Source organism: Melanotaenia boesemani, chromosome 20, assembly GCF_017639745.1.
Source record: "Melanotaenia boesemani isolate fMelBoe1 chromosome 20, fMelBoe1.pri, whole genome shotgun sequence".
NCBI lineage: Eukaryota > Metazoa > Chordata > Actinopteri > Atheriniformes > Melanotaeniidae > Melanotaenia > Melanotaenia boesemani.
This window is the reverse complement of record NC_055701.1, coordinates 17,360,243-17,384,675: the sequence shown is the minus strand read 5'-3', so window position 1 is coordinate 17,384,675 and position 24,433 is coordinate 17,360,243. Positions and strand designations below refer to the sequence as shown.

General features: G+C 39.2%; 1 protein-coding gene across 2 annotated transcripts in view; it reads right to left on the bottom strand.

The window, feature by feature from the left end:
* Positions 1-691: 691 nt before the first annotated feature.
* Positions 692-24,433, bottom strand: part of rcan3 (regulator of calcineurin 3) — a 35,553-nt gene continuing 11,811 nt past the window's right edge. Inside the window, exons 1-4 of one of the 2 annotated variants that reach the window (XM_041972802.1) lie at positions 18,967-19,296; positions 6,748-6,921; positions 5,533-5,704; positions 692-3,785 (exon numbers count right to left, since the gene is read on the bottom strand). In XM_041972802.1, the coding sequence (XP_041828736.1) occupies positions 3,631-3,785; positions 5,533-5,704; positions 6,748-6,921; positions 18,967-19,053 (588 nt within the window). In that variant the 5' untranslated portion in view covers positions 19,054-19,296 and the 3' untranslated portion in view covers positions 692-3,630. Of the gene's footprint in view, positions 3,786-5,532; positions 5,705-6,747; positions 6,922-18,966; positions 19,297-24,433 lie in introns of those variants that run through there. The other variant, XM_041972801.1, reaches the window with a different exon arrangement.

The following is a 24,433-nucleotide window of genomic DNA, read 5'->3' as shown; positions in this document are numbered from 1 at the left end:
TCCCTGTGTTGATCAAAGCGTTTCTGTGTGCTTTATGGCTTTGTGTGGAGCTCAAGTCAATAACAAAGTAATGGGATTTCAACCAATCTGTGTCACTGAGGGACACAAAAGAAATCAGCAAAGGAGCAGAATATTTAGAACAGATGAATGGACAAAAAAAGGAGATATATTTTCATATGTAGTATCTTTTTTTGTGTGTGTGTGTCTCTCATGAGTCACTAAGGCATGCAGCTGCTTTTTTGAAAAAAATTGCAGGGTTTCAACAATGCTGTCTATAACATATAACCTATATCGACAGGCTGTACTTATTTGGTAATAAATGCAGCTGTTAGGGAGGGGAAATGCTCCCACTAATAATATAATGCTGTAAGGCAGGTGTAGATTAAAATAATTATTTTGCAAAATACAATATTGTGGATAATGAAACAATCCTGTTATCATGATGCATTTAAGTAATCGAAGAATGACACAGTCATTAATCATCTATGAACAAATCAAATGCTCATTTTGAATGTTTTGTTCCTCTTCTGGAAATGTCTTCCTTAGTAAAGTTAAAGTCTGAGCTACTCAGCTGGAAAAATAGTATGATGACACCATTTCTGAACTATCCTTGTAATTACTTTTTATTTAACCCAAATGGATGTGTGTGCCCCTGAAGCAGAGAAATGTTTAAAATAAACAACACTAAACATGGCTTTTAAGAATAAGTCTTTATGTACTTTTTTTTATGTGAAACAAATGACTATCATACTACACAAATAGAAGCGGATACTGTCAGAGACAGAGACCATGTCTGAGAAATAAGTACAGAACATGTAAAATACACATACTGGTATTATAGAACTGTAAATTATTGCTTATTTTGCTACTTTGTTTTCTGGATTTCTACAATACAAGACACATTATTCAGATTTCAACAGAAACAGTACAACAGTGACAGTTATAACGGTATTATTGAGCTTTTTCGTAGACGTTCCCCATAAATCAAAGAAACATTCAAACCGAGTCCATGTTGAACACAACACCATGACAGTTTGTTTTGATTGAGCATCTTCAGGACTTAATTTTACACATTTTGTCTTTTTTTTTTGTTTGTTTCCATTACAACAGTGCCAAGAGAAGCTATAACAAACTGCACACTGGGACTGGCCTCAGCAACAGAAAAAAAGGCATATTATGTACATAAATATACATTTTCTGATCAACTGTGACCAAAGTGCACCACTCTGAAACACAATGACCACACAGTAAAAAAACAAACAAAACAAAACAAAAAAAAAAACATAAAACTTCATGAGTGCGTTTCCTCCTGATCACCATCCACCACGATGCCGCCTGCTCGGACAACTGCGACAGCTTTACTGCAGTAAAACAGCACCCTGCATTTCACAGAACCATTTCGCTTTCTCAGAAAATAAATATTTCTCATGGACAAACACAAAAACAAAAAGGTATTGGTTTTTGTTTTGCTCTGTCATCCCACCTCGTTTCAAACCTCCAACTGTGTTACATGCCAACGCCTTTTCAGAAGTACACTCACAGATCCAAAAGGCCTGAAAGGTTCACACGAGGCAGAAAGGGAGTGTTTCACTCACTGTAATATGCTGGTGAAAAGGCTAACCAGGTGTTTAGCTCAAGATGGAAGAAAAAAATCTCAAGAAAACAAAGAAATGTGCTTCCAACTTTGTCTAAAAGACTATGAAAGAAATAAAGGAAACACTAATAGTAAAGTGCTCACATGCACACAGACTTGTCTTTTGCTAAGTAATATTATTATAGCATAAAAGTATATTCAGATTTCATGCCTGCTTAATAATATTGAAAATGTTCAGACTCATCTCTAACATCCAAAAGCCCAGTTAAAAGTATTTGCTCATGTTGCGTCCCAAGAACTGAAATATTTATAGTAAAGAATGTAAAATAAAACAAGTTTAAGAATACACTGCAATAAAAGTCAAATGAGCTATACAAAAAAAAAGAGAAACCACCACGGCTACGTGGGCAAAACATGTTTTCTCTGTACTTATTTCAATGAGCTATATTAGTGAGTATGAAAAATAATATGTTGCCATGACAATGTGAGGTGAGTGAATGCTTTGGTTGATACGTCAGTTGGTATCTCATGAGGGAATCTAATTTTCCCCTTTTCTCTACGAAATGCTTTCAGGAAAGCTGCAATTGAATCTTGAATCTTGAATCTCTAAATGGAGTATATCCACATATTTTACTGCTCATCATGTATAGCAAGAAGCAGAGCAGTGTTCTGGTGTGCAGCAGGAGACGGTCACGAGTCCTGCAATTGCTTGGAGACATCAAAAAAAACTTCTCAGTGCAAAACAAGCAGTAGCTGGTTTCAGAGGAAACCTGACACATTAAAGGTGGATTTGATTAGTGAAATCAAGATATTAAAGATGTGAAGTATAGCAAACACAATCAGAAAACAAAACATCCCAAACCCCTTGAAGAAATGGGGAGGAGGAAGTGTCTCTGATCCATCAAATCTCCACAAAAGCGACAAATGTAAATTTGTCATCAAGCTGAAGAATGAGCCGTCACTATTATAAAAAACCTCATTCAGTTTTTTCCCCCCAAAAAGGACGTCACTATAAACTGCTGGGAATATGCACTTGTGTCGAAAGCGTCACAGCATTTCCCTGTCATCACAAATAATAAAAAAACAAACAAACAAAAAAAAAAAAAAACACCTCAGCTCCTCATCTATTGAAGTAACTAGGCATGCAAACAGTATTGGGGTATCAAATACATAGTAAGAATACACATTTAGTTTAGCAAAAAAAAAAAAAAAAAAAGACAAAAACAAAGAAAAAAAAATCAAACCACCACAACCTTGTTAGTCACATATGGCGCTTCGTGCTGTGTGTGATGTTAAATAGGTTCCTTTTTCTTCAGACAACTTATTAGTATTTCTCTTTCTGTATGATATATTTTTAGTTGTTTTTATTATTTTCGTAATACAGTATATACATGCAGACAAGAACGGGAACATCACACACTCAATCCTGATGCAAGCAAACCAGCAGATATGAAAGTGGATGAAAAAGAAGAAAAATAGTCTGTTTTTATCGATTTATATCATCAGAAAACAATTTAAAAATAATAAAATAAAAAATGTCTTTGCTTTGAGGTGTTGCAAGTCTGTAAGCAAATATTACTGTACACATGACTGTGATACCAAAGGAGAGGTACGGCTAACAAGCTAACCGACAAGCAAGCTACTGAGCAGGACTAGCAATGAGAGCTGAGGGTGTGTGATAAGTGACAGGTGCCTGCGGTGGGACAGGTATTTTGACCCCCTTGCTGAAAACGAGGGGCATTGGTGGGGTGGAGGCAAGCATGCCCGCCAATCACCACGCTGTCCCCAGAATGTGATGAGTGTATGTGTGTGATTCTCATCCATTCCCTTCAAGCCGCCTCATTCCATCGCCACGCTCCCCCACAAACACCGTCTTTGAGCAATGTTTGTTGGTTTGTTTTTGCTTGCAGTTGAACTGAAATGAGGGGCATCGACGCTCTCTGTGAGTGCAGAGACGAGAGAGAGAGGGCAGGTGTGTTGCAGGTTTAAAGGGCGGTCAGGGACCGCACTGATGTCAGGTGGGTGGAGGGACCTCTCTAGTTAAAGACCGTTGGAGGCCCGTCGGGACGTCTGGTCTGGACAATCTGCTGCTTTGGCCGTGCCGCCTCATCTTCCTCTGTTTCACTCTCACACACGTGGACGACCACACTGGGGGTGGACTCTGTCCCTGCGTGGAGTTCATACTTTTCACCTGAAGGGAAGGATATATGAAAAGAGAGAAGGGCAACAGTTACTAAAGAAATATCTGCACACTGACAATCCCTAAATCAAATTAAATACTGACAGCATATGATAAAATGGTTTCAGACCAGCAGTCAGGACATAATTTAAAGAGAAAACAAAAATGTCCAGCAGTAGTCCAGCTATCTGTCCAGATTCCACGCTCAGTGAACTTGGATTAAAAACACAGACTTGCTAGATTGTATCACAGTTGCCATGGAGATGAGATCAGACAGCTAGAAGACAGGAGGAAATTGGTCTAGTAGCTTTTCACAGTGGTGCCAAACACATAGATGGATAGAGAATGGAGTCCTGCTGTTACCGCAGGGAGTTGACAGAGGGAGTCATCGCGCTGTGCTGCAGCCCAGCCCTAATCTGATTTCACATAGCAGGATGTGAGGCAGAGAACAAAGCCATTTCCTGATGCCTCCTGTTTCTATGGTAACAGCAGAAAGTGGTCCTCTGAGCTGGACTCTGTGTGTGTGTGTGTGTGTGTGTGTGTGTGTGTGTGTGTGTGTTTATGTTCGTAAGAATGAAAAGTTTCCTCATATTTCTGTTAAATAGTATTTTCCACTTAATCAGCAGGATTGCACCCACATAAGGAATCACAAGAAGATGCTGTGCAACTGTTTCATGCTTTTTTCTAAAGCTATTTTCTGAATATCAGATTACTATGCTTATAACAACACATTTCACAAGTCACATGTTTTGGAGATCCATATCTGAAACCATAGTCCTCTTCTCTTGTTCACACCTTATACCAACATGCATGTTTTGAATTAAGATCACAAGAGGACAGAATATTCAAATGGCTCCCCAAATGTGTCACAGTTACATCTCACCAATGCCAGTTTTACACTTCAAACCAAGGTAGACAGGGAGTGAAGTTTAACCTTCTGGCCAAAGAGCCAGATAGATAGATAGACAGATAGATAGACAGATAGACAGATAGATAGATAGATAGCATTTTTCTTTAAAAGCAGGGTATAGTTTTAGCCCTGTTAAGTATGACAAGGAAGAAATAACATCAAACTCAGGAAGATAACCCCACACAAAATGCAACAATTAAAAAATAATGGGCATGAAATTAAGGATAACTTAAAAATATTGTAAACCAAACAGGCTATTACTTGTGTCCTGTGTTGAAACAAACGAGCTGCACCACTTCACAATGTAAAACATGGACAGGCCTGCTCCTGCTGTGCATGGTTAGGTTAGCTGTGACTGTAATGGTCAGTGTTCACTGGAAGAATTTAGTGAACAGTCAATATCCATATGCACATAAGTGCACTTCCAGAAAAATATGGCACTGATCAACATTTCCTCTTAAGATGTCAGAATGTTATAAGTTTGAACTGAGAGGCCTTGGCATTAATGGAAGGTGGATGGATGTACATATTTAGTTAAAAAGATTCAAGTTGGTGTTTTGTGTTTGTTATTGTTGTTTTTCGTTATGCTCCCTGAAAGAAAAGCTTGTGCAGCAACAGGAAGTTGATTTTACATAGAAAAATCTACTTTAAATGCTATGGTAGTCTTAAAAATCAGGTCAGTTAGACCTCTCTAGCCATCTTCCACCTTAGGTGGTGTTATAGAAATAGACAATGACTTCCTGCTTGTATCTGCATTACACTTCAGAGATAAATGACTCAATTTACACCTTCTATTCTTTCACTCTTACTCCTCCTTTGTGCTCATGATATATGTAGTAGAGTGCTCACCTGGCCCTAGCTTGGCTACAGCGCACAGCAGGTCGTAGTTGATGACAGGTGTAGCGTCTTCACTCTGGCTCCAGCCCACAGGTGGTGAGGCAGGCGGCGAGATCAGAAACTGTTTAACTGGCTGGGGGGGTGCCAGATACGACTTGTCGATGTCCTCATCGCCGTTCTGGATCTATTGGAGAGGAGATGAAGAAAAGTTGACAACTGATAAATGCTGCAATCGGTAGGAGATGTGAGCAACACGAACAGTTAAATCATTATTAAATCTCTCTGAAAGAACATTTTCATTCTGTGTAATAGTCTAATTTCTCACTGGTTCTATACTGGGATAGTATTACTCTCATGATACACTGTCAAATGTGTGACACAAACAGTTTTCAAACTCTACTAACTGCATCTTTACTGCAAAGATCTACCAAGGTTTTATACATTAGGGTTAGGGTATTAGAGTCAAATTGCAGACTCTTTTCCATGAGGGGATTTATGGCAATTTAATAGCTGTCAATTGCTGTAATTACAATACCTACATGTGGTCTTTATCTGAGCTCTAAAATCCTTAATCCTCTTACATCAAAAGTACAAAGAGGTGTGGCAGGGGTCAGGACTGATGATGCATTTATGAAAAAGGAAGCATCCGTTTGAATCAAGTTGGAATAAATATTTCCAAGGAGCAGAGCTTTGATGCTAAAACTGAGCTAAATAGCATTTCCCTGACATTAACACTGAAATCCAGCTATTTTATTCGTGCTGAAATGATTGCAGCAGAAAGCATTAAATTTTCGCTGCTGCTCTTTTGTTTGTTGATATCAATGATTCAATATGTTGAATATAATTAAATTAATTCTTCACAGTTTTGAAGACATGTCTCTCTGCTCTTCCTGTGGTACACCACTTTGTTTTTTCTCTGCCTTTTCCCACAGGCTGCATACAGACATACACATGGACACAACTACAAAGAAAGAGAAATCCCATGTGCTCCAGCTTTAAATTGCAAAACTGATGACTTCTGACAGAAGGGTATTTTTTGGGGTTGAGGAAGCAGTCAAGTGTGTCTCAAACAAGCAAGTATTTTTAGTAGAAAGTAATAAAAAGACAGGAATTGAAAGGAACTTGGAGGAGTCAGTGCCATCTTCTTGTGATTTTGTGGTCCATCTTTCACTTTGTGTGCCTTTCCTAAAATGGCCCACCTCCCGCAGACATTTTCCACACACTCACCTGAGCAAAATAGAGTTTCAACTTCTTGCCGTTGAACTCGGATTCGTGCAGCTCGATGCGAGCGCGGGCAGCTGCTTCTGGGGTGCTGAAGTTGATACGGACTCTCCTGAAGCTTTTGAACATCTGGAAAGTTGTGTGTTCGTCGTAGATCCTGAACAATGCTTCAAATCTCTCCTACAGAAGAGATAAAAAAACAGGTTTGATGATAGACTGATATATTATTTCTGTTGCATCATTTTACATGAAAACATGCTCATATTCTTGTCTAAACTTTAACTGTTTTCAAGAACTAGAGCTCATGCTGTCTGCCCACTACTAAGATGACATTTTAAGGTAACCTTAAATGTATCTGCTTAATTTATTCACCAATGCTTCAGTCTGAATAACATATATTACTTTAATTGCTTAACACCATCTGATTTGGTTATAAGGTTAATCGGTAAATAAGATTTCCAGCCTCATGAAATTTCCCTTAAGTGTTTGAGGCTGTTTTCAAACAACCCCGTTATCTTCCTCCTTTGACCTTAACATAATTACCTCCCCCCTACTCACCTCCCTCTTATTTTTTTTTTTATCTATACACCAATGATACATTCCTACATCGCTCATTTTTTTTCCCTTCTAACTCAGTCTGCTCCTTGGGCACCAAGTTAGCCTCCTCAGCTGTGAACTCAATCAAGCAGCTCAGCAGGAGGACAAGAAGATGGCCACCATGAGAGCTGATTTCTGAGTAATCAGTGGTACAAGTCCTTGTTTCCTTGCCGACCAACTCCCAGCAGCGCCAACTTCACCATAAAAAAAAAAAAATCTACTTTCCAAGAATCAAGAGGGATGAAGAACTGAATGTTCCATTCTGACATGAGGAAAGCTTGCTACCTGACTAAAGCTGCTTTTTTCTGCTGCCCTGCAACAACTACATAATTAGACAATAGCTGTGCTTTTAGAAAAACAGTTATATTACTTTGCCTTGGAACTTCACATAAAAACATGTCTAAATATATAATTACCTAAGAGAGAGAGAGAGAGAGAAAAAAAAAGCAAAGTTGCTTTTCACCTTATGTCACCCATGTCCCCAGTGTCCTGAGAGCCACATGCTTGCAATCAGTGGCATGAAAGTTAATTGGTAACCACGGCTCTCAAGTCAGCCCCTAATTATGTTACTGTGTGGCAGCTTTTATTCAAGCAGGTTTTCTGCGGCAGTGGGAGACAGAAACTAAAATACTCCCACAACACTTCCCTTGTTCAGCTGACACAGCAACTCTCACCAGGATGAAAAGAGTGCTTGTTACCTGAAGGAACCCAGGAAGCATGTTGAGATCTGCCTCTAGATATTAGTGACAGCAGTCTGATGAAAGTCAGCAGGTATTTGTAAACTCATTACACTGAAATGATTGTTGGGTTCTGTCTTAGGGCTCTGACAGACCCATGGACTTTTGATTAATGTAAAAACTCTTTCAGAACTGCATGTCACAAAAATGCAGGCAATATAGAGGTGCATAATATTTGTCACATGTACCAGATGTAAGCTTCAATCATGACCAAGCAGTGGGTTTGATTTGGATTCTGTATTAAAAACAAAACTGAATTATATAAGATATGCTTCAATAAAATGCTGCGATTTAGAACAATTCATTTAGACACTCATCCTCATTTAATCCATTCACTGATCTTAATTATATGAAAGATATTAAAAATATGTTCTAGCCACCTTTTTTTTTAATTATATTCTTAGAGACTCAAACAGTAAATGTGTGGATCAACAACCTGAAACCATATCAGAGATTCAATTCTTTCTTTCCTTTTTACATTAATGTAAAAAGGAAATTAGTGAATGAATTAAATTAAACACTTTAAGCAACTGTTAGCCTAAGACGATGACTCTGCAGAGTGATCGCATCATCACCCTGTCAAACATATGCAGAGGCAGCACATGATTCAGCAATCTGTAAACCAGAGCCTCGCTGCAATGTGTTGTTCACTCTGGTCAAACAATCTGGATTTTCAGGCTAAACTTCAGAGCTGACTTCACTTACAGCCTCCATTGTACCACGTTTAACCAGGTTTCTAGTTTACCGTATGCAGTAGGATGTTTACCGTATTTTCCTCGAGGAAAAGCGATCGAGTTGGTAAAGTGTGAATATTTTGAGGAAAAATGAGAAGAATTTTTTCAAGAAAAAAAAATCCCAAAATTCTAGAGGAGGGGGAAGACTGACTCACCATGACAGCATTGCTAAGTGTGTTCATTCAAAATTTATTCCCTCGCCCCCATAGATGTGTATAAATAGCAGAAAAAGCAACAGTTTAAAAACAGAGAGGGTAGACCCTTATAAACACCCTCTCTTACTTTTTTATTTAAGTGCCTCAGCTTAATGATAGTTTAACTGTGCTTTACTTTAGTCTCTCTCTCTCTCTCTCTCTCTCTCTGTGTGTGTGTGTGTGTGTGTGTACGCTTCTTCAGGAGATTTCAGTCACGATCTGGGCCAACTGAAGACAAAAAACCAGGGCACACCCTGCTGAAAATCTCTTCATTATACATTTTCATGTGGGAACAGCAGATTTCCCACACTTCCTCATACTTAGTTAATAACTACCAAAATGACATATAATCAGTGCTTACAAGTATGGGGTAGTATGGAGTAGGATCTTACTGTCAGAGACATCACACCCTCTGTCATGGGATTGAGTCAGAAAAGGTGCAAAAACAAGGGTTACCACAGAGGTGTCATGTCTACATCAGTAATGACTAGTGGAGTGTGTCCAATCCCGCGGCTGTGCACAAGGGATGAAACTTGGCTAGCAAGTTGAGAGAGAGGTCAGTCTTTATATCATAGATGTACTGGGATTATTTAAGTTTGTGAGTCACATGAAGGAGGACAGGAAGAACATGACAGAAATGTGGAAGCCTCTATCAGCCAGAAGAAGGTCAACTTCAATCTTGATATTCATCTGCAAGCTGAAAACAGCTCCACAAAATATTAGGAATAAATAATAGTTCTTAAATGTCACTGTACAATTTTGGCATTTCCCATCAGCCTTTTGTTTGCTAGCAAATCTTCCTGATTGCAATACAATCATGGTTAGCCTGAGAATGACAACAAAGCTCTTGTTTTGCGTATCTGAGCCCACTTAAGTCCTTATTCACACTGTGAATTTTCCATGAGCTTCAGCCAGCTACTATGACTCACATGTCATCAGACGCCATGAGTAAAACTGATAAGGCTTACAGTAATGCACAAAAACACCCACTGTGGCTACTTCCTTAACCTCAATTGATGTTTTGGCATGAACAGAGATGTGGGAAAGCTCCTAGATCGTGTTCCATAATAGCACGCACTGTTTGTTTTCAACCCCATGCACTGATATTCATACAGTACACCCACAGCCAGCTGGTGCGTAACAAGTGAGCGTGCTGATCACTAATTTATGTGGTCTTGATGAGCGAACATCCTGAGGGAACCAAAGGAGAAAGACGAAGGGAAACGAGGAAGAGGACAAGGGTGTTGGGTTGCACGTGGCTGAAAAGGGGTCCGCTCATCTGGCACTGCAACGTTCCCTGTGGTGACCTACTCCCTTTCTTCTCTTTGTGTATGTGCACACGTGTGTGAGGTAAGAAGTAAGTAAGCATGTATGTGATGTAGACAATGAGTTTAAGCTTGTTTCCACAGTTAGTTAGCTGTAGGTACCAACACACATTCAGCACACATATACACACAAACATAGTCGTATAATAACATAATGTGACAGCACAATTAGTATCTTAGCTCAGCTGAAGGGCAACTGGACTTGTCAGAAGGGACCGACTGGTTTGATCACACAAAATCCTGTTGCAACTGTGTGGAGTGGGGGAGGACGATGTGGGACAACAGGTGAGGTAGGAGAGGCACAAGCATGTTCTTGTTGTTCCATTCTAAATAAGGCAAATAATATCCAGCAGAAAGCCATGTTTTCTCACTCCAAAACCTACAGATTTTAAGAATAAATGAGGAAATATCCCTTATTATTCCAAAATGTAAAAACATCCACTTGTTCCTTTTTCCACAATAAAGTCTGTTTTTTTGTTTTTTTTTTTACATGTTTTTCTTCATGTAATGAGAGAAATTTGATGTGTTTAGGGGAGAGACAGGCAGAAGCATGAGTGAAGACAGCTCTGAAGTAGCCAACAGCTTGAGTTTAATTGACATGGCGAGTTTGGTCACCATTAGTAACCACATGTTACATACATAACACCCAGGGAGCATCCCCACTGGCCAGATTCCTTTCCAGAGTCCCAATCTACCCTTGTCTTGCTCTTGCACAACAGCCAGTATAAAGCAATTTGCAAGGCACAACATGCAACATCTTTTCCCTCAAAATCTTTTTATTTAGATTCAATTCAAATGTTTAAATACTAAGCTGAGGCATACTTGTAAGCCATATGCATATATCTTTATAAGTAAACATTTGAGGTGTTTGCAATTTGCAAAAACAAATGTGAATTATTTTACATTTCATGGCTTGAGATTGGACTGAACTTTCCATTTTCTGCTGTGAAATGTTTAGGGTTTTTCATATAATCGGAAAAGACAAAAAGAGCAAACCAGCTAAAGAAAAGGGCAAGAAAAATAAATAACCATGCAGGTGGTGGCTGAAGGGCCTTCCTTTCAGCAGGCAGCCTCTTTGGTGATGAGGACGTTGGGGGGGCGGCACAGTGGCACAGTACAGTCCTGACACACAAAAGAGCAATCAGCTTAGAGGATGGGGTTTATTGGGCCATGTCAACATGGTTACTTTTGGGTGAATTCAGGTGGCAGAACAAAACTCTGAAGTAACGGAGAGCAGTATCAAGAGGGGTGGCAACGCTGAGGAATCAACCACTTTAGGTTGTACATCACATCTCTTCCAGCTAATTAATCAGTCAAGCTGGTGGCTTAGGTGTTACCCTTAACAGATGACTGTGACTCAAGCGTTTCCCTGTCTTATGTAAAGACAGGATAAAGTTTCTTTAATGTGCAAGGATCACTGACAGGAAGAAAACCTGTTTAAACTACTTCATTAGCACAGAATGAATGCTAGACTGAATGTTTTCTCAGCAAATGAGCAAATGAGCAAACCAAGCATAGCTGAAACCATGCTTGGTTAAGTTAAACAATATAAAGCCTTCCTTTAAAAAAAATAAAAATAGAGACAAATTGTCTGCTCTGTGGTGTTTCTTCAATACTTTTTATTAATTAAATTTAATGTTGCAGGAAAAATCAAGTTTCCATGATAGACATGAAGCGCTCCAACACTGTAACTTCACCTGCCCACTGACCTCACTCAACCCAGGTACATGAACCAAAATTGATTGGTTGCACAATTTGTAGCCTTATAAGTGACTTAAGAAGAAATATATATATTTATATACATATATATATATAAATATATATATAAAAGACCCAGGTCCTGAGCCCTGGGCTGGGAACCACTGGTCTAGCTGAAGTCAAAGGTGCTTCCATTCCATTCACCACCTTCACCTCTTCTCTTGTGATGTAGACAGTGCTTTGTTTACTCCTGTTCCTCCTGAAGCAAACAATCATCTGTTTTGTTTATGTTCTAGATGAGGTGATTATTTCTGCAACATTTCACAGACTGGCTGATCAGTTCTCTGTTCTTGGCTTCTTGTCCATCAAGAAACACCCCACAACTGCAGAGTCAAAATACTGGTGTAAAAGAAAAATAAACTGGTGGGAGAGAGAAATCATGACATGTCAGACAGTTACATGTCACATCTCTGTTCTGATCTCTGAGTCATGTGTATAAAAATCACAAAAACAAAACAAGACCACAAACTTTATTATTAAAAGTAAAAAATGAAATCCTTTTCAGAAGAGCTTATACAGTCATTTGAAAAAACAATACAAATGAAAAAAGCATTTAATTTCACTGATTCGTTGTCACAGTTTTCTTTTTAACACCAAAATCCATGCCCGTAATGCACAGGCTTGTTTATTTCTATGCTGAATTACACCATGTTGTGTCTGGGATCAACATGAACAAGATTAATCGGGCCTAATTGGGATGTAAAGAAGAATTATTCTGTTTTTTTTTCCCCCTCTATCCTTGGTGAAACCCTGCGCTTTCTCTGCATCACGTGCACAGCTTTAGCACAGTCTAATCCAGACCCTCATACCTAAACAGGATTTGGGTGAAAATCAACAAAGTAGGCCACAGAGCCTCCGAGTGAGTCAGGGGCAATGTTACACTATAAATAGACTGTTGGAATAATCAAACTGATCTTCTTTTAGTTATGGGAACTATTATGTTTAATAACCAACCGCCCTAAAGATGACAAACCTGAAAAAGTTCACTGGTTGCACAAGGAAAGCAGATTGTAGAGATATCTCAAACTTTAGGGCGTGATTGTTCTAGCCCACTTTTCCTTATCACATTTCATATTTTTCTTCCATCGCTGACAAAAAGCCAACTTTCCATTGCAGTCTGTGAGTGGTTACAACTAATGCTCGATAAAGTAATATGTTAGAAAAATATTAGTCTTTCCATTACTTTTTCAGGTTTTCAGCTCTGGTGTGCAGGATGGGACCTGAGGAGCATTCATAATCTAATAAAAATACAATGATAGTTTTCTTGATAATTTACCTGCTTACTAAGTAGATAAGTACAGATTTATCCTTAAAATGTGACAAAAAAAAAAAAAAGTTAATCTGTGTTTCAAAAACATCTAAACACTAATTCACGTCTGCAGCTTTAAATGTGTGTGGAGCAGCTGCTGAGCAATCTGATCGGTTCAGAAGAGTTCACTGATGGATGGACAAACAGGCAACAGGAGCATCACAGAATCAGCCTCTTTCTTTTTATAATGCACATCCTCTGGGTTGCATACTGTTTGTTGCTGTTTTGCAACCATTTTAATTAGATTTGGGACCTGTCCAGAATTGGTTTCCTTTTTATCTTTGGTTCCAGTAGAAAACTGCTACTTCAGAAATTTGTCCTGAAAATCAATTAGGCACCAACAATTTGCCACCATTCTACGAGTGCTTTGTTTGATTGGCAAAAATATGTGACGAACAAGCATATTTTAAAATGCTCTCTACACAAATGCAAGTAATAAAACAGACATGGTCCTCTCAGTGGTGTTAATACGATGGTCCTAACTTGACTCAAAACAACTGGAGAAACTCTGCATGGTGACCCAACCATCACAAAGTGGTCAACCTGTAATATTAGTGTAACAGCAAATTCTCAGTATTACAAAACAGCAAAAACACCTCCTGATTAATTGCTTTGTCTGCACCGTGAAGGCTGCATAAGCGCTGGGCAGGACTCCGAGTTGTCCAAGTGTTATTACAGTAGAATCAATATCTTGAGCAAGGAGCTGTATTGACGGGAGCCGACGCTCCGGCGCTACACTGCCACTCCCATGGGGCCAATGTGTCCACGGCACGGAGCTTGAAATCAGTTTATGGCATGTGGGGACACATTAATCCTATCACCACCAATCTGGTCATTACAGTTTTTATTGAGGCAGATGCTTTTCCTCCTCAGCAGCACTTAGGCCTGGGTCAAACACACACACACACACACACACGCTCACACTAACACAAACCTTCTCTCCTCTGATGCTCTCAACATGCAAGTTGTCTACACAGGCTCCCATGCAGACCACTGCACTTTAGAGGCAACGATAATCCAAAGAGTTATACAACATTACATAAGGTAGCTAAGAGATAATATGTCAACAGCTTTTAACTCTGGCCACTGATTAGCTTCTCATATTTACTTGCCACATCTCTGCCTCTTCCAAAAAGGTGCTTCACTGCTGGTGCACCATGTCACGTTTCTGTACTTAAATATACAAAACATAGGAAGGGCCTTGCTGCTTTTGCTTAAGTATATTCATAACTTGCCTTAACAGGGTTCAAACATCAATGTTAATCAGCTTTAAATTATATAAAACTGAAAAAAAAGAACTGCTGCTCTTTTGGACGCTGAAATCTAACAAGATTTGTCATTTCTGCTCATTTAATTGGTTTGCAAATTCTCAACAAATTCTCCCAAGTGCAGTTGAAAAGTTTCTGTAAACCATACTTGAAATAACTGATAGTTTGCCTTTAGAATGCAGCATGTAGCAGGTAGCATGCAGCACACAGCTTGCAGCATGCAGTGCATGTACACACAGCTATCTTGTCTTTAGTCATTTGTAGGGTGAGAAAATGGCTATATGTATGTAACATTAATGACAAAGCCCAGTCATTATGCAATGTTTCCTGCTCATCTTCCTTGGACAGGAAAATGTGGTTTTCTACTTTCCGTTGCAGGGCCTTTTCCTTTGCTTCTAATCTTATCACCTCATCGCTGTGTCGTTTTTATCACACTGTAACCAGACTCCCCACGCAGGAGACCGTCCTTTTGTTCTACGTCACCATAACGGACAAGGCTCCAACCTTTACCTGACACCTGAGCTCAAGCACTTCTCTAGGGTTTCAGGTCAACATGAACTGCCCATCTCCACCTGCCTACTGGCCAGACTAGAGGGAGCAGGCAAACCTGAGCCCAATGCGCAGACCCAGGATCGCTCAACCCTGCCAAGATGCAGATCTGGTTTCCTACCGGCACAGAACACAATACCGTCACCGTCTACATGAATCCTGCCGCTGCTTCTCGGCCTTCTGCTGTCACCCAACATCTGCATCACAACAGGGCTCTTAAATATGAGTGAGGTGACATTAACACTCAGATATGATCTATGCTTTCTCAGTATTTGAGCTGCAATGCAGAGTAAGGAGATCACTAATTAAATGTTCAATTAGGTAATTAGATGAACTCTTAAAGTTGAGCCCAGCATTTCAGATGAAGGAGCAATTTATCTTATATGAAAGAAAACTCTTAACATCTAATAGTAGATTATTTTGCAACATACGTAGCTAATTAAATGCTAAAAATAACCCGTATAAAAAAGAGGAGTTGACAACATATTACATAAGGCTGCAAAGCAGGGAAAAATTAAAATACGTCAGCAAAAATCTCTTGAACAACAAATGTTATATTATCCATCAAACATCTCCTCCTTTCTAATAACCACCATCATATCTGTGACAATAAAACCCGAGAACAGATATATGACTTGAGTGACAGACGAACGGGGAGTCAGGCAGACGGACAAGAGGACAAACAGAAAATTACCCAGGTGGATGGAAACTTCTTCCAACGCCCTATGTTATGTGTGTTTGCTGACAGAGATGTTTGTCTGTAGGTCTGCTGACTCACTGTTGTGGTTCAAGTGCATGGAGAATGTGTTACTACAAGTCTTCTGTGTGTAGAAGAACTGGCATATGTTCATGGCAAAGGCAAGTTGTCATGAAGTCCAAATCCTTCTTTATCTTGTAACTTTGATGAGTTAAATACTTCACAATAGGCATGTTTAATTTGGCGACAGATGGAGGACAGAGAGGCACTTACCAGGGGAAAGATGAGCTTGACTGCTTTATTAATTATTTATAAGTATATGAAAGTCCAAATAAAAAGGCAAGCAGCAAACTAGTAGGTAGGTAAATAAATACATTTCTAAGACATATCAATGTCAAATCAAGCATTCAAGGTTACTGTACAAGCTTGCATCAGTCTTCATCAGCTAGATTCACTGCCTGCCAACATACAGTGACCTTCATCATGTGTCCCGTGCTATCATCATGCTGATGCTGGTAGATTTTCCAGGTAGGTAATGATAGTGTTGTAACAAATATGCACTCACCACAGCATCTGTTATCAACCAGCAGCTCTGGCCTCACTAAACCTCAGCTCAACACCAAAATCCCCTCTGTTTTCTCAAAAATGGAAAAGTGAGCACTCTGGAATGAGAGCGTATCGTCCCACCAGCTTTGGCATTACTGTGCCAACAACCTGCCGTATCCACAGTTTCTGTGTTTGGCTTATTAATGCAATAACCAGTAGAGGTTGAGCCAAGGCGTGGGCAAACCATTTCAAAGGTGTCAAAACATCAGCTTTACAGCAACACAGTCGTTCACAAAACATATTTTCTAATTAAAACCTACGATTTTCTTACTATCTTCTTTTTTTTTCGTTTACTATCTTCATGTCACCCATTCAGATACCATAGCATAATCTTTCCTTTAAGGATCTATAAAAAGAAGCAATCCACATATTATTTCACACATAGTCCTTTGCAACAATATAGTCTGATCATGGCTTCTCATCTTCATATTTAGGCAGATTAATAATAATAATAAAAAAACAGGAGCCTAAGATGAGCTCAGATCTTGTTGAATGATAATAAAAACAAGAGCAGGCTGACAGGAGAGGTGAGCTCAATCAGAGTCCGTTCCCCACGTGCCCTGCTTTAATCTGCCCTATCACCCCAGCACGCTCCATTGCTTCGTCTGCGCCAGAAACAAGGATTAGTAGTGTTCTTTGTAGCATTCGAAAGCCAGCCTTCTGTCTGCTCTTTTAATTGTGCACAAACTCATTTTGTTTAAGCCGAGTCTGGAAGAGGTGGGCTGATAAGAGCTGTTTGACAGACTGCTTTAGTGAAGAATGTCTTGCTGCAACTAAAGAAAGCTCAGATTTATACAGAAGTATGTGGCAGTGAATTAAGTGATGGTTAACCATATTTTCTCTTTGAAACATACAAATTAATAGTCATTATCTCATGTCATAAGGAATAGTATCAGTTCCAAAGAGCCACATTACTACTTAATTTTTCTTCCACTCACAATGAAATCTTACGCTGATGATCCCTATAATTAGAAAACAACTGCAGGGTGACACATTAGTTCCTTTCACCTTGGCTGGTCTGCAGTGGTTAGAAGCCATAATGAGAGTTTGGAGCAAACACAGCAGCTGCCTGGCTCACTAAGGGAATGCACACACACCAGGCTGAGTCAGTGGTCAGCTTGCATTGTTTGTGTGCAGGATATTTTCAGAAACTTCAAATAACAAGTACATGCAGTACATGCCATCCCCAAAACAAGAGACAAATGTGGAGGATTAATGGAAAAATATGCAGCTGCTAAAAAAAAAAAACAAACAGACAAAAGTGCCAAACAAGGTTGACATAGTGGGAATTTAACCTCTGGGACTGAACTCAGCCATCATTACACCTGCAGGGAAGTAACACAGAGGAACAACGCTGCTTAGACTGGCCTTTGAGGTTAATCCCAGCCATTGATAATCATACTTTCCTGCTGCAATGTAGTTTTTTGTTTGCTTTTTTGATGAATAAATTAAACAGACAGACATGTAATCAGCAGGAAATATGTTCACTGAATTTCCAAAGGGTTCAGCCTTGGTAGACTGTACAACCTTTAACACCCCCAAACTGGTAAGTTGCAGACTCAAAAGTGGAATCCTCAGACTTACTGTACATGCAAAGAGTGCAACTACTTCCATGCCTTGTGACAAACAGGCAGTAATATATATATATATATATATATATATATATATATATATATATATATATATATATATATATATGTCATAGATGAGTATATAGTAACCTAAATGTATTCCATGTCAAACCACTTGATTTAATATTTAAGGAGAAGCAAAAAAACTCAGCAAACAGCACTCAGAGAGAAGAAAATTATTTCTGCTTTTCATTTAAAAAAATGATTAAAGAGAAATTATTTTTTAAGTATAAAATGATCTTAAATTTTACGTTTGTGCAGTTTTTTTAAAGGTTTCCATTAACTGTCTATACAGGTATGAAGTCTAACCTGAAGCACCTGCAATGATGTTGTAATGAGTAGTGAAAACAGACAGGGGAGAAGAGTCTGTCCGCCACTGCGTCTAAAAACAGCCTAATTTCTTCCCTGTATGTGTCTTGCATGGACAATTCAACCCATCACACCCTCCTATTCAACTTGCGCATCATGTCTCAAATCCTCGAATCTCACATTCGACATATATCATCAATTCAGACATCAAGAAGCCCTCCGCCCCCCTATGCCCCATTTTGCGTCAACCCTTTTTTTTTTCTTATATGTGCAATTCATTCAACGTCAATGCGCGCAGCTCCTGGCGTGCGTCTTCGAGAGCTGCGGCTCCCATTGATAAAAATCCCAGTCTGGGAAAGGGCTGCATTCAACGTCACCAATATATGCATGCACTTCTATAGAGCAGCATGCAGTCAGTCGGTCGATCCTGAGCAAACTGCTGCACAGCAACACAAGGGCAGAGTAATGGTTTGTTGCAACGTGCGTTTTTTTAAAAAATGGAAAACCGTACCTGCAATTTGTCTGATGTAAACACCTCGGTGTCTACTTCGCAGGCGATGATGGTCACCATCTCCAGTTTCATATTTATGGATGGCATTCCCTTGCGTGGTTGGGGGAAAAAGAAATTCAGTAAGTCAGGCTGTTCCTCTTGGCGTGTCACAGAGAAAAATGTCTCCCCAGGGTGGGTGTACGTCCGGCGGGGTTGTTCTGATCGCCTTTAGGAGCCGAGAGAGTTGCGGTTGGACTGCTCACTGCACAGAGGTGCTGCTCAGTGTGATGCTGCAGCAGCCGCACAAACCCTGTCCGTCTCTGCCTCGCTCGCGCCCTCCCCCTGGCTCCACATTGACGTCATTACCATCCTCACGTTCGTCGTGTTTTACGCCACTACGAGTGCTTGACGAAATGTGCGGAGCGCACTGCAGAATTCACCGTCCAGTTTATTCCGCTTTTTTTTGTTTTTTTTTTTTTGCCGTGTTTTAAGCTCACCAAGTTGTTGGAGAAAAATGTGTCACACACGAATAAAGCATCAACATAAGTGGCACACTGACTAATCTCCATTCCAGCATAGTCCCTTATTCATCATTGTTGTCTTGGAAAGTGTCTTGGACGCTTTTTTTATAGCTTATTCACAATGGACACTGTGGGAAAAAACAGGACAAAAGAATCAAATCTGTACTAAAAGGTCAGCAATTTAATTTATAATGATCAAACCTGAGACTGCGTGGGAGGGGAAGGGAGGAAATTTTGAAGACATAATCTGATGGAAAAGGTGGCGATAATATTAAAACCTTTCAATTAAACAACCAAATTTATTCTTTAATGTCAAAAACTGAATATTATATTAAAATAATATGAACTTAAGTTTTCCCAGGAGTGTGTTGTATATATCAGCATTTCTTTAAATATTTCCAGCAAAACAGGGCATAGCTGATTTATTGAAACGTGTAAATGTAATATATAAATTATCTAAGGTAAAAATAGTTTGTAAAAGTCTAATAAGACTTAATATTTGTGTTGACCACTTCTATTTCTTCAACATAACCTGAACCCTTTTATACTAATTTATTGTTGTCATTTCTTAAGGAATATTTCTTCAGGATTGTTGAAGGACATTACAAAGCCTTTATTTGGATGTTAGCTGCCTTTTTTTCTCTGCTGAGATGATGCCTCACTGTTTTAATAATGTTAAGCTCTGGGAAGGATTCATTACTCCATGAGACCTGCTACTACTGATTTCAGTTCAGCTTATGTGCAGTTTGGCATATCTCATGGAAACTGTTCCTGACAAGGCTTTTGTTAACAGCCGATGGCTCATGTGAAGGGCAAGATGCATCTCTTGAGTCCTGTGTCAGATATTTATTTGATTTTATCCTACTTTTTAAGGATAACATGTTAAGGCCTGACACTTTAAGGTCATACTGTACACTACATTGAGATATGCTAGTCTAATGTTGATCTTTGGGATTTTTCATAGATGCTACAAAAGAAATGGGAGCAAATTATGTGTATTAAAGGCAATATGTAATGAGAGGTGGCTCTAATCCTTATAAATCAAGCGATAAGAGATTCATTTGAGTATTTTTTCCTCACATCACCATTTCATAAGCTTAACAGAGTGCCTGATCAACACAGTCAAAAATAAACTGCCAGCTGAAGGCATTTACTGTAGTTTTTTTCCCCCAATCAAGGCACAATTGCATAACCACGCATGTCAGCTACATGCTCTGGAAGTTATCATGCCAACTGAATGCAGTTATCCGGCTTTATGGGTTAAGGAATAACGGAGACAGCATGACTCAGTGGCAGTCACACAAAAGTACTGGGTCTAGAAATATATCCTTAAGGTTCTAATACCTAAATTAGGTGTCTATTAAATATTTTCTATCTGGAATTACTTTAACAGAATTTCTTTGCGACCTCAGTTTCTCTATTGTTGACTGGTTGATTAGAGATTAACTGTACCGTGGCTCTGATCAGTCACAATGAAGCAGCTGAAGAAGCTGACAGCCACTGCAGCCACAGTCCCTTTCTCTTTGTTTCCATTGCAGCTAAGGACCAATCATTTCAAAAATTCACAGTCGTTATGTTATTGCATAACAAATCATGTCTTCTTTCCATCACTCAGATCATCCCTTTCTCCCTCCCTTCATTTCATAATAGCAATATTTGCTCGACCAGCCGAGACAGCTAAGTCCCCATGAGCCATTAATATTGAGGCTCTAAGCAGTGAGGGCTATTTATGTCTGTGTGTGTCAGGCATTGTCCAGACAGAGAGCATGAGAAAGATATGTGTGGATGAGTGTGACATTCCTCTAGCAGACAGCATCAGTCAGTCACTCAGTTTGGAAAAATCTACCTGTAAATGCCAAAAACCTGCCAGATATCAGACACAAACACGTTGACCTAAGTCTGAGCAGCTCCGTAAGATGTTTCATCTTCTGGGGAGGAATCTGTTTAATTTCTTTAAGTCATGGCAGTGCAGAAGATGTTACTTGACAGGTTTAGATATTATTTTCAACTTAGTCCAGCAGCTCATCAATCACATTAATCATTAAAGCAGCACGACTGTGTCGCCTTTTCTTTCATATCTATTATGTTTTCTGAAATCTAATGTAGTGTTAGTGTCTCCAAAAGTTGTGATCATTTATTCATACCATGTTGAAAAATTCTCTTTTCACTGGACCCTGTTTATGAAGCCTTGAGTCAATAGAAAATAGCAGAGATTTGCTTTCTTGCTGAAGAAAACTTAAGTTGAGCAGATGCTTGCTGCTGCTTATTGGTTTGCACCTTCCGGCTCAGAGCCACCTTCTTTGTTCTTTACCTGTCATTTCAAACTGCTTTAGTCTGTGCAACACAATATAGACTGACCTATTCCACTGGGAATTCAGTGCTGCAGTGTACAGCAGTAACTTCCAACCAACTTGTACCTTAGGAAATAATTCTGCACCTACCATGGACTGTGCAGAAACATTGCAGAGTAGCTCAGCTTACAAAAAACAATGTAATAAATCTGAAATGAAAAAAGGCTTGGTTAAAAAAAAACCCACACATCTTGTATTTAAGAATAAAATTCAGATATTTGTGTCCTGGTTATATATTTCCAAACCACTCCTGTCTTAAACCTTGCAGTGTATTGCATGAGTATTTAGCTGTTTTTAGTTATCAAAGCCCTGTGTCAATGCATTCCTCTGATCCCCTCTGTCATGCCTGATAAGTAGGATGGATCACCCTGGATGATGAAGCACTTTTCTTCCTCTTTGGCCTCATTTCACAAGCTTTGCTCCTCCTCCTCCTCTTCATTCTCAATTCTCATCTCCTCATTCACAATTCTTGCTGTTAGATCTAAGTCAGCACACCCTAAACAAGAATACATACTGTTGACAAATGTCTGAGAACAGCAGCAGCTCATTTGTCAACATTTAAAATGTTGCTACCTTGTAGGACTTATAACTAAAACAAATGTAGCTAATGTTTTTACCTTTAAATAATCTATCAGTATTGATTTCTTTCTCAATTATTGATTGATTTCTTACTGAGTGTTAGATAAGAATGATGCCACTCATATATTCATATAGTCATATGACAGCTTTGCACCAAGATGGTAGAAAACAGCAAGTCTGATTCTCTCAAAATTAAAAAAACATGTCTCAGAACCTCTGAAGTGCATTTCCTAAAATATAAACTATTCCCTCTGGCATAATCCATTTGATTAAGCTGTAGCCAGCTAACTAGTGGTGCAGTAAAAAGCAGATATTTAATTGTCCTTTTTTAAGTCTAAAGACAAAAACATAATGAGCCATTACATGCAAACACAATAAGAATTTTGGATTTATGGAAATATTTGGTCAGATAGTTTTTTTTATCCTTATTGTAAAAATAAATAAATATACAAGCAGTATGAGTCATCAGATAAGGCACGCAGTCAGTGAAATGGTAGAAATCCAGTCATTGCAGAGTCTTTGACATGCATGATTCAGTTTATAGAAGCAGAGAAGAAGAGAAAGCATGGAAGCAGCAGAGGCTTAAAGGGTGAGATGGTGTGTTTCATTCTCACTGACGAGCAAAATTTATATTCTGTAGTGAAGCTCTGCAGAGGAGCAGGAGGGGGAAATCAGGGCAGTGGATCATCACGGTGGGCTGATTTACGCATGCTCATAACACTCTCACATGCATGTTAATACACACGCATACGTAAACCAACAATGCATGAACACAACTACTCAAAGAGGAAGATTCATAGTTATTTTAGCACAACAAATCAGCTACATTTAACACAAATATGACAAGTATGCAGTTCTTCTTAACAGACAACTTTAATCTTTTTGGCAAGTCTAAAAAAAAAAAAAAAAAAAAAGTCCAGTTATTGCAGGTATGCAGATAGCCTGCATCTTCACTATCCCTGATTTCCACTTGCCTGCATCCAAACACACCTATACGCAGGCAAACACACACATGCTCCATCTCTTTGCTGCCAACCTCTCGTTACAACAGGCCACCTCTCTTGGCTTAGCCAAACCAGCGCCAATGCAGCTGCTGTAATCTAGGCCAAGCTATTTATAAAGCAAGCAGCCAAGTACAGGCGCAGGGAGCCAGGGGGAGACAGAGGGATGGGAGGATAAAAGAATGTCTACAGGGCAGAGACAGATCTACACAGTGTAGGCGAGAAAGAGTGAGTGTACACAAAAGCAAAGAGAGGCAGTGCAGGCAAAGAGGGAATAAAAGTACTGAGCAGGTGACTAAAATTGAAAAGGGCACAAAAATAGGGAGGGTCACGGGGGTCCGTTAAGTGCAAAGGACAGTATGAATAACGTTAACCTTCAGTCATCCACTGAAAAACACAAACATAACACCTCTCTCAGAGCTCCTGACTGGTTTTATGTGATGTTAAGCATTCTGCAGACCACAGGATAAAACGTAGCTGCTGCTGTGTTGAACTGTTTGGATGTGAAGAATGTTGACAGACTTTTACATGACTTCTGGCAATCAAGCTTTAATTAAAAGTGATAGACAACTCCCACGGGCCAGCGCTCACTGTAACTGCTTTTCTGCTAATTAAAAATGTGATGTAATGTTCTTACATGCAACGGTCAGAATTTAGTAACGCATCAATCAAAACCAAATTTGTGGAAGTGTCACAGCAAAGGACCTACAGCTTTATTTTGTCATAGGGAAACACACCTTCATTGGAGATAAAGTAAAACTTCCTATCGCTATGTTTACATTACAGTAGCTACCTTCATTTTGCAGCCAAATTAAAGCTGAATTTAAGTGGCAAGTTAGATAGTACTGCCAGAAAAAAAATCCAGTTGCAGTTTTTATGGTTGTATTGTAAACAATGTATTTTCTCTTGATCACCTTTAAAAACTTGATTTACAATCATTATTACAAAACCTGTTAAAACATGGGAACTGACTGCTTTGTATGTTTCTGGTTCACAGGCCACATCTGTTGGGCCACCAGCAGCTGTTTAGTGTTTT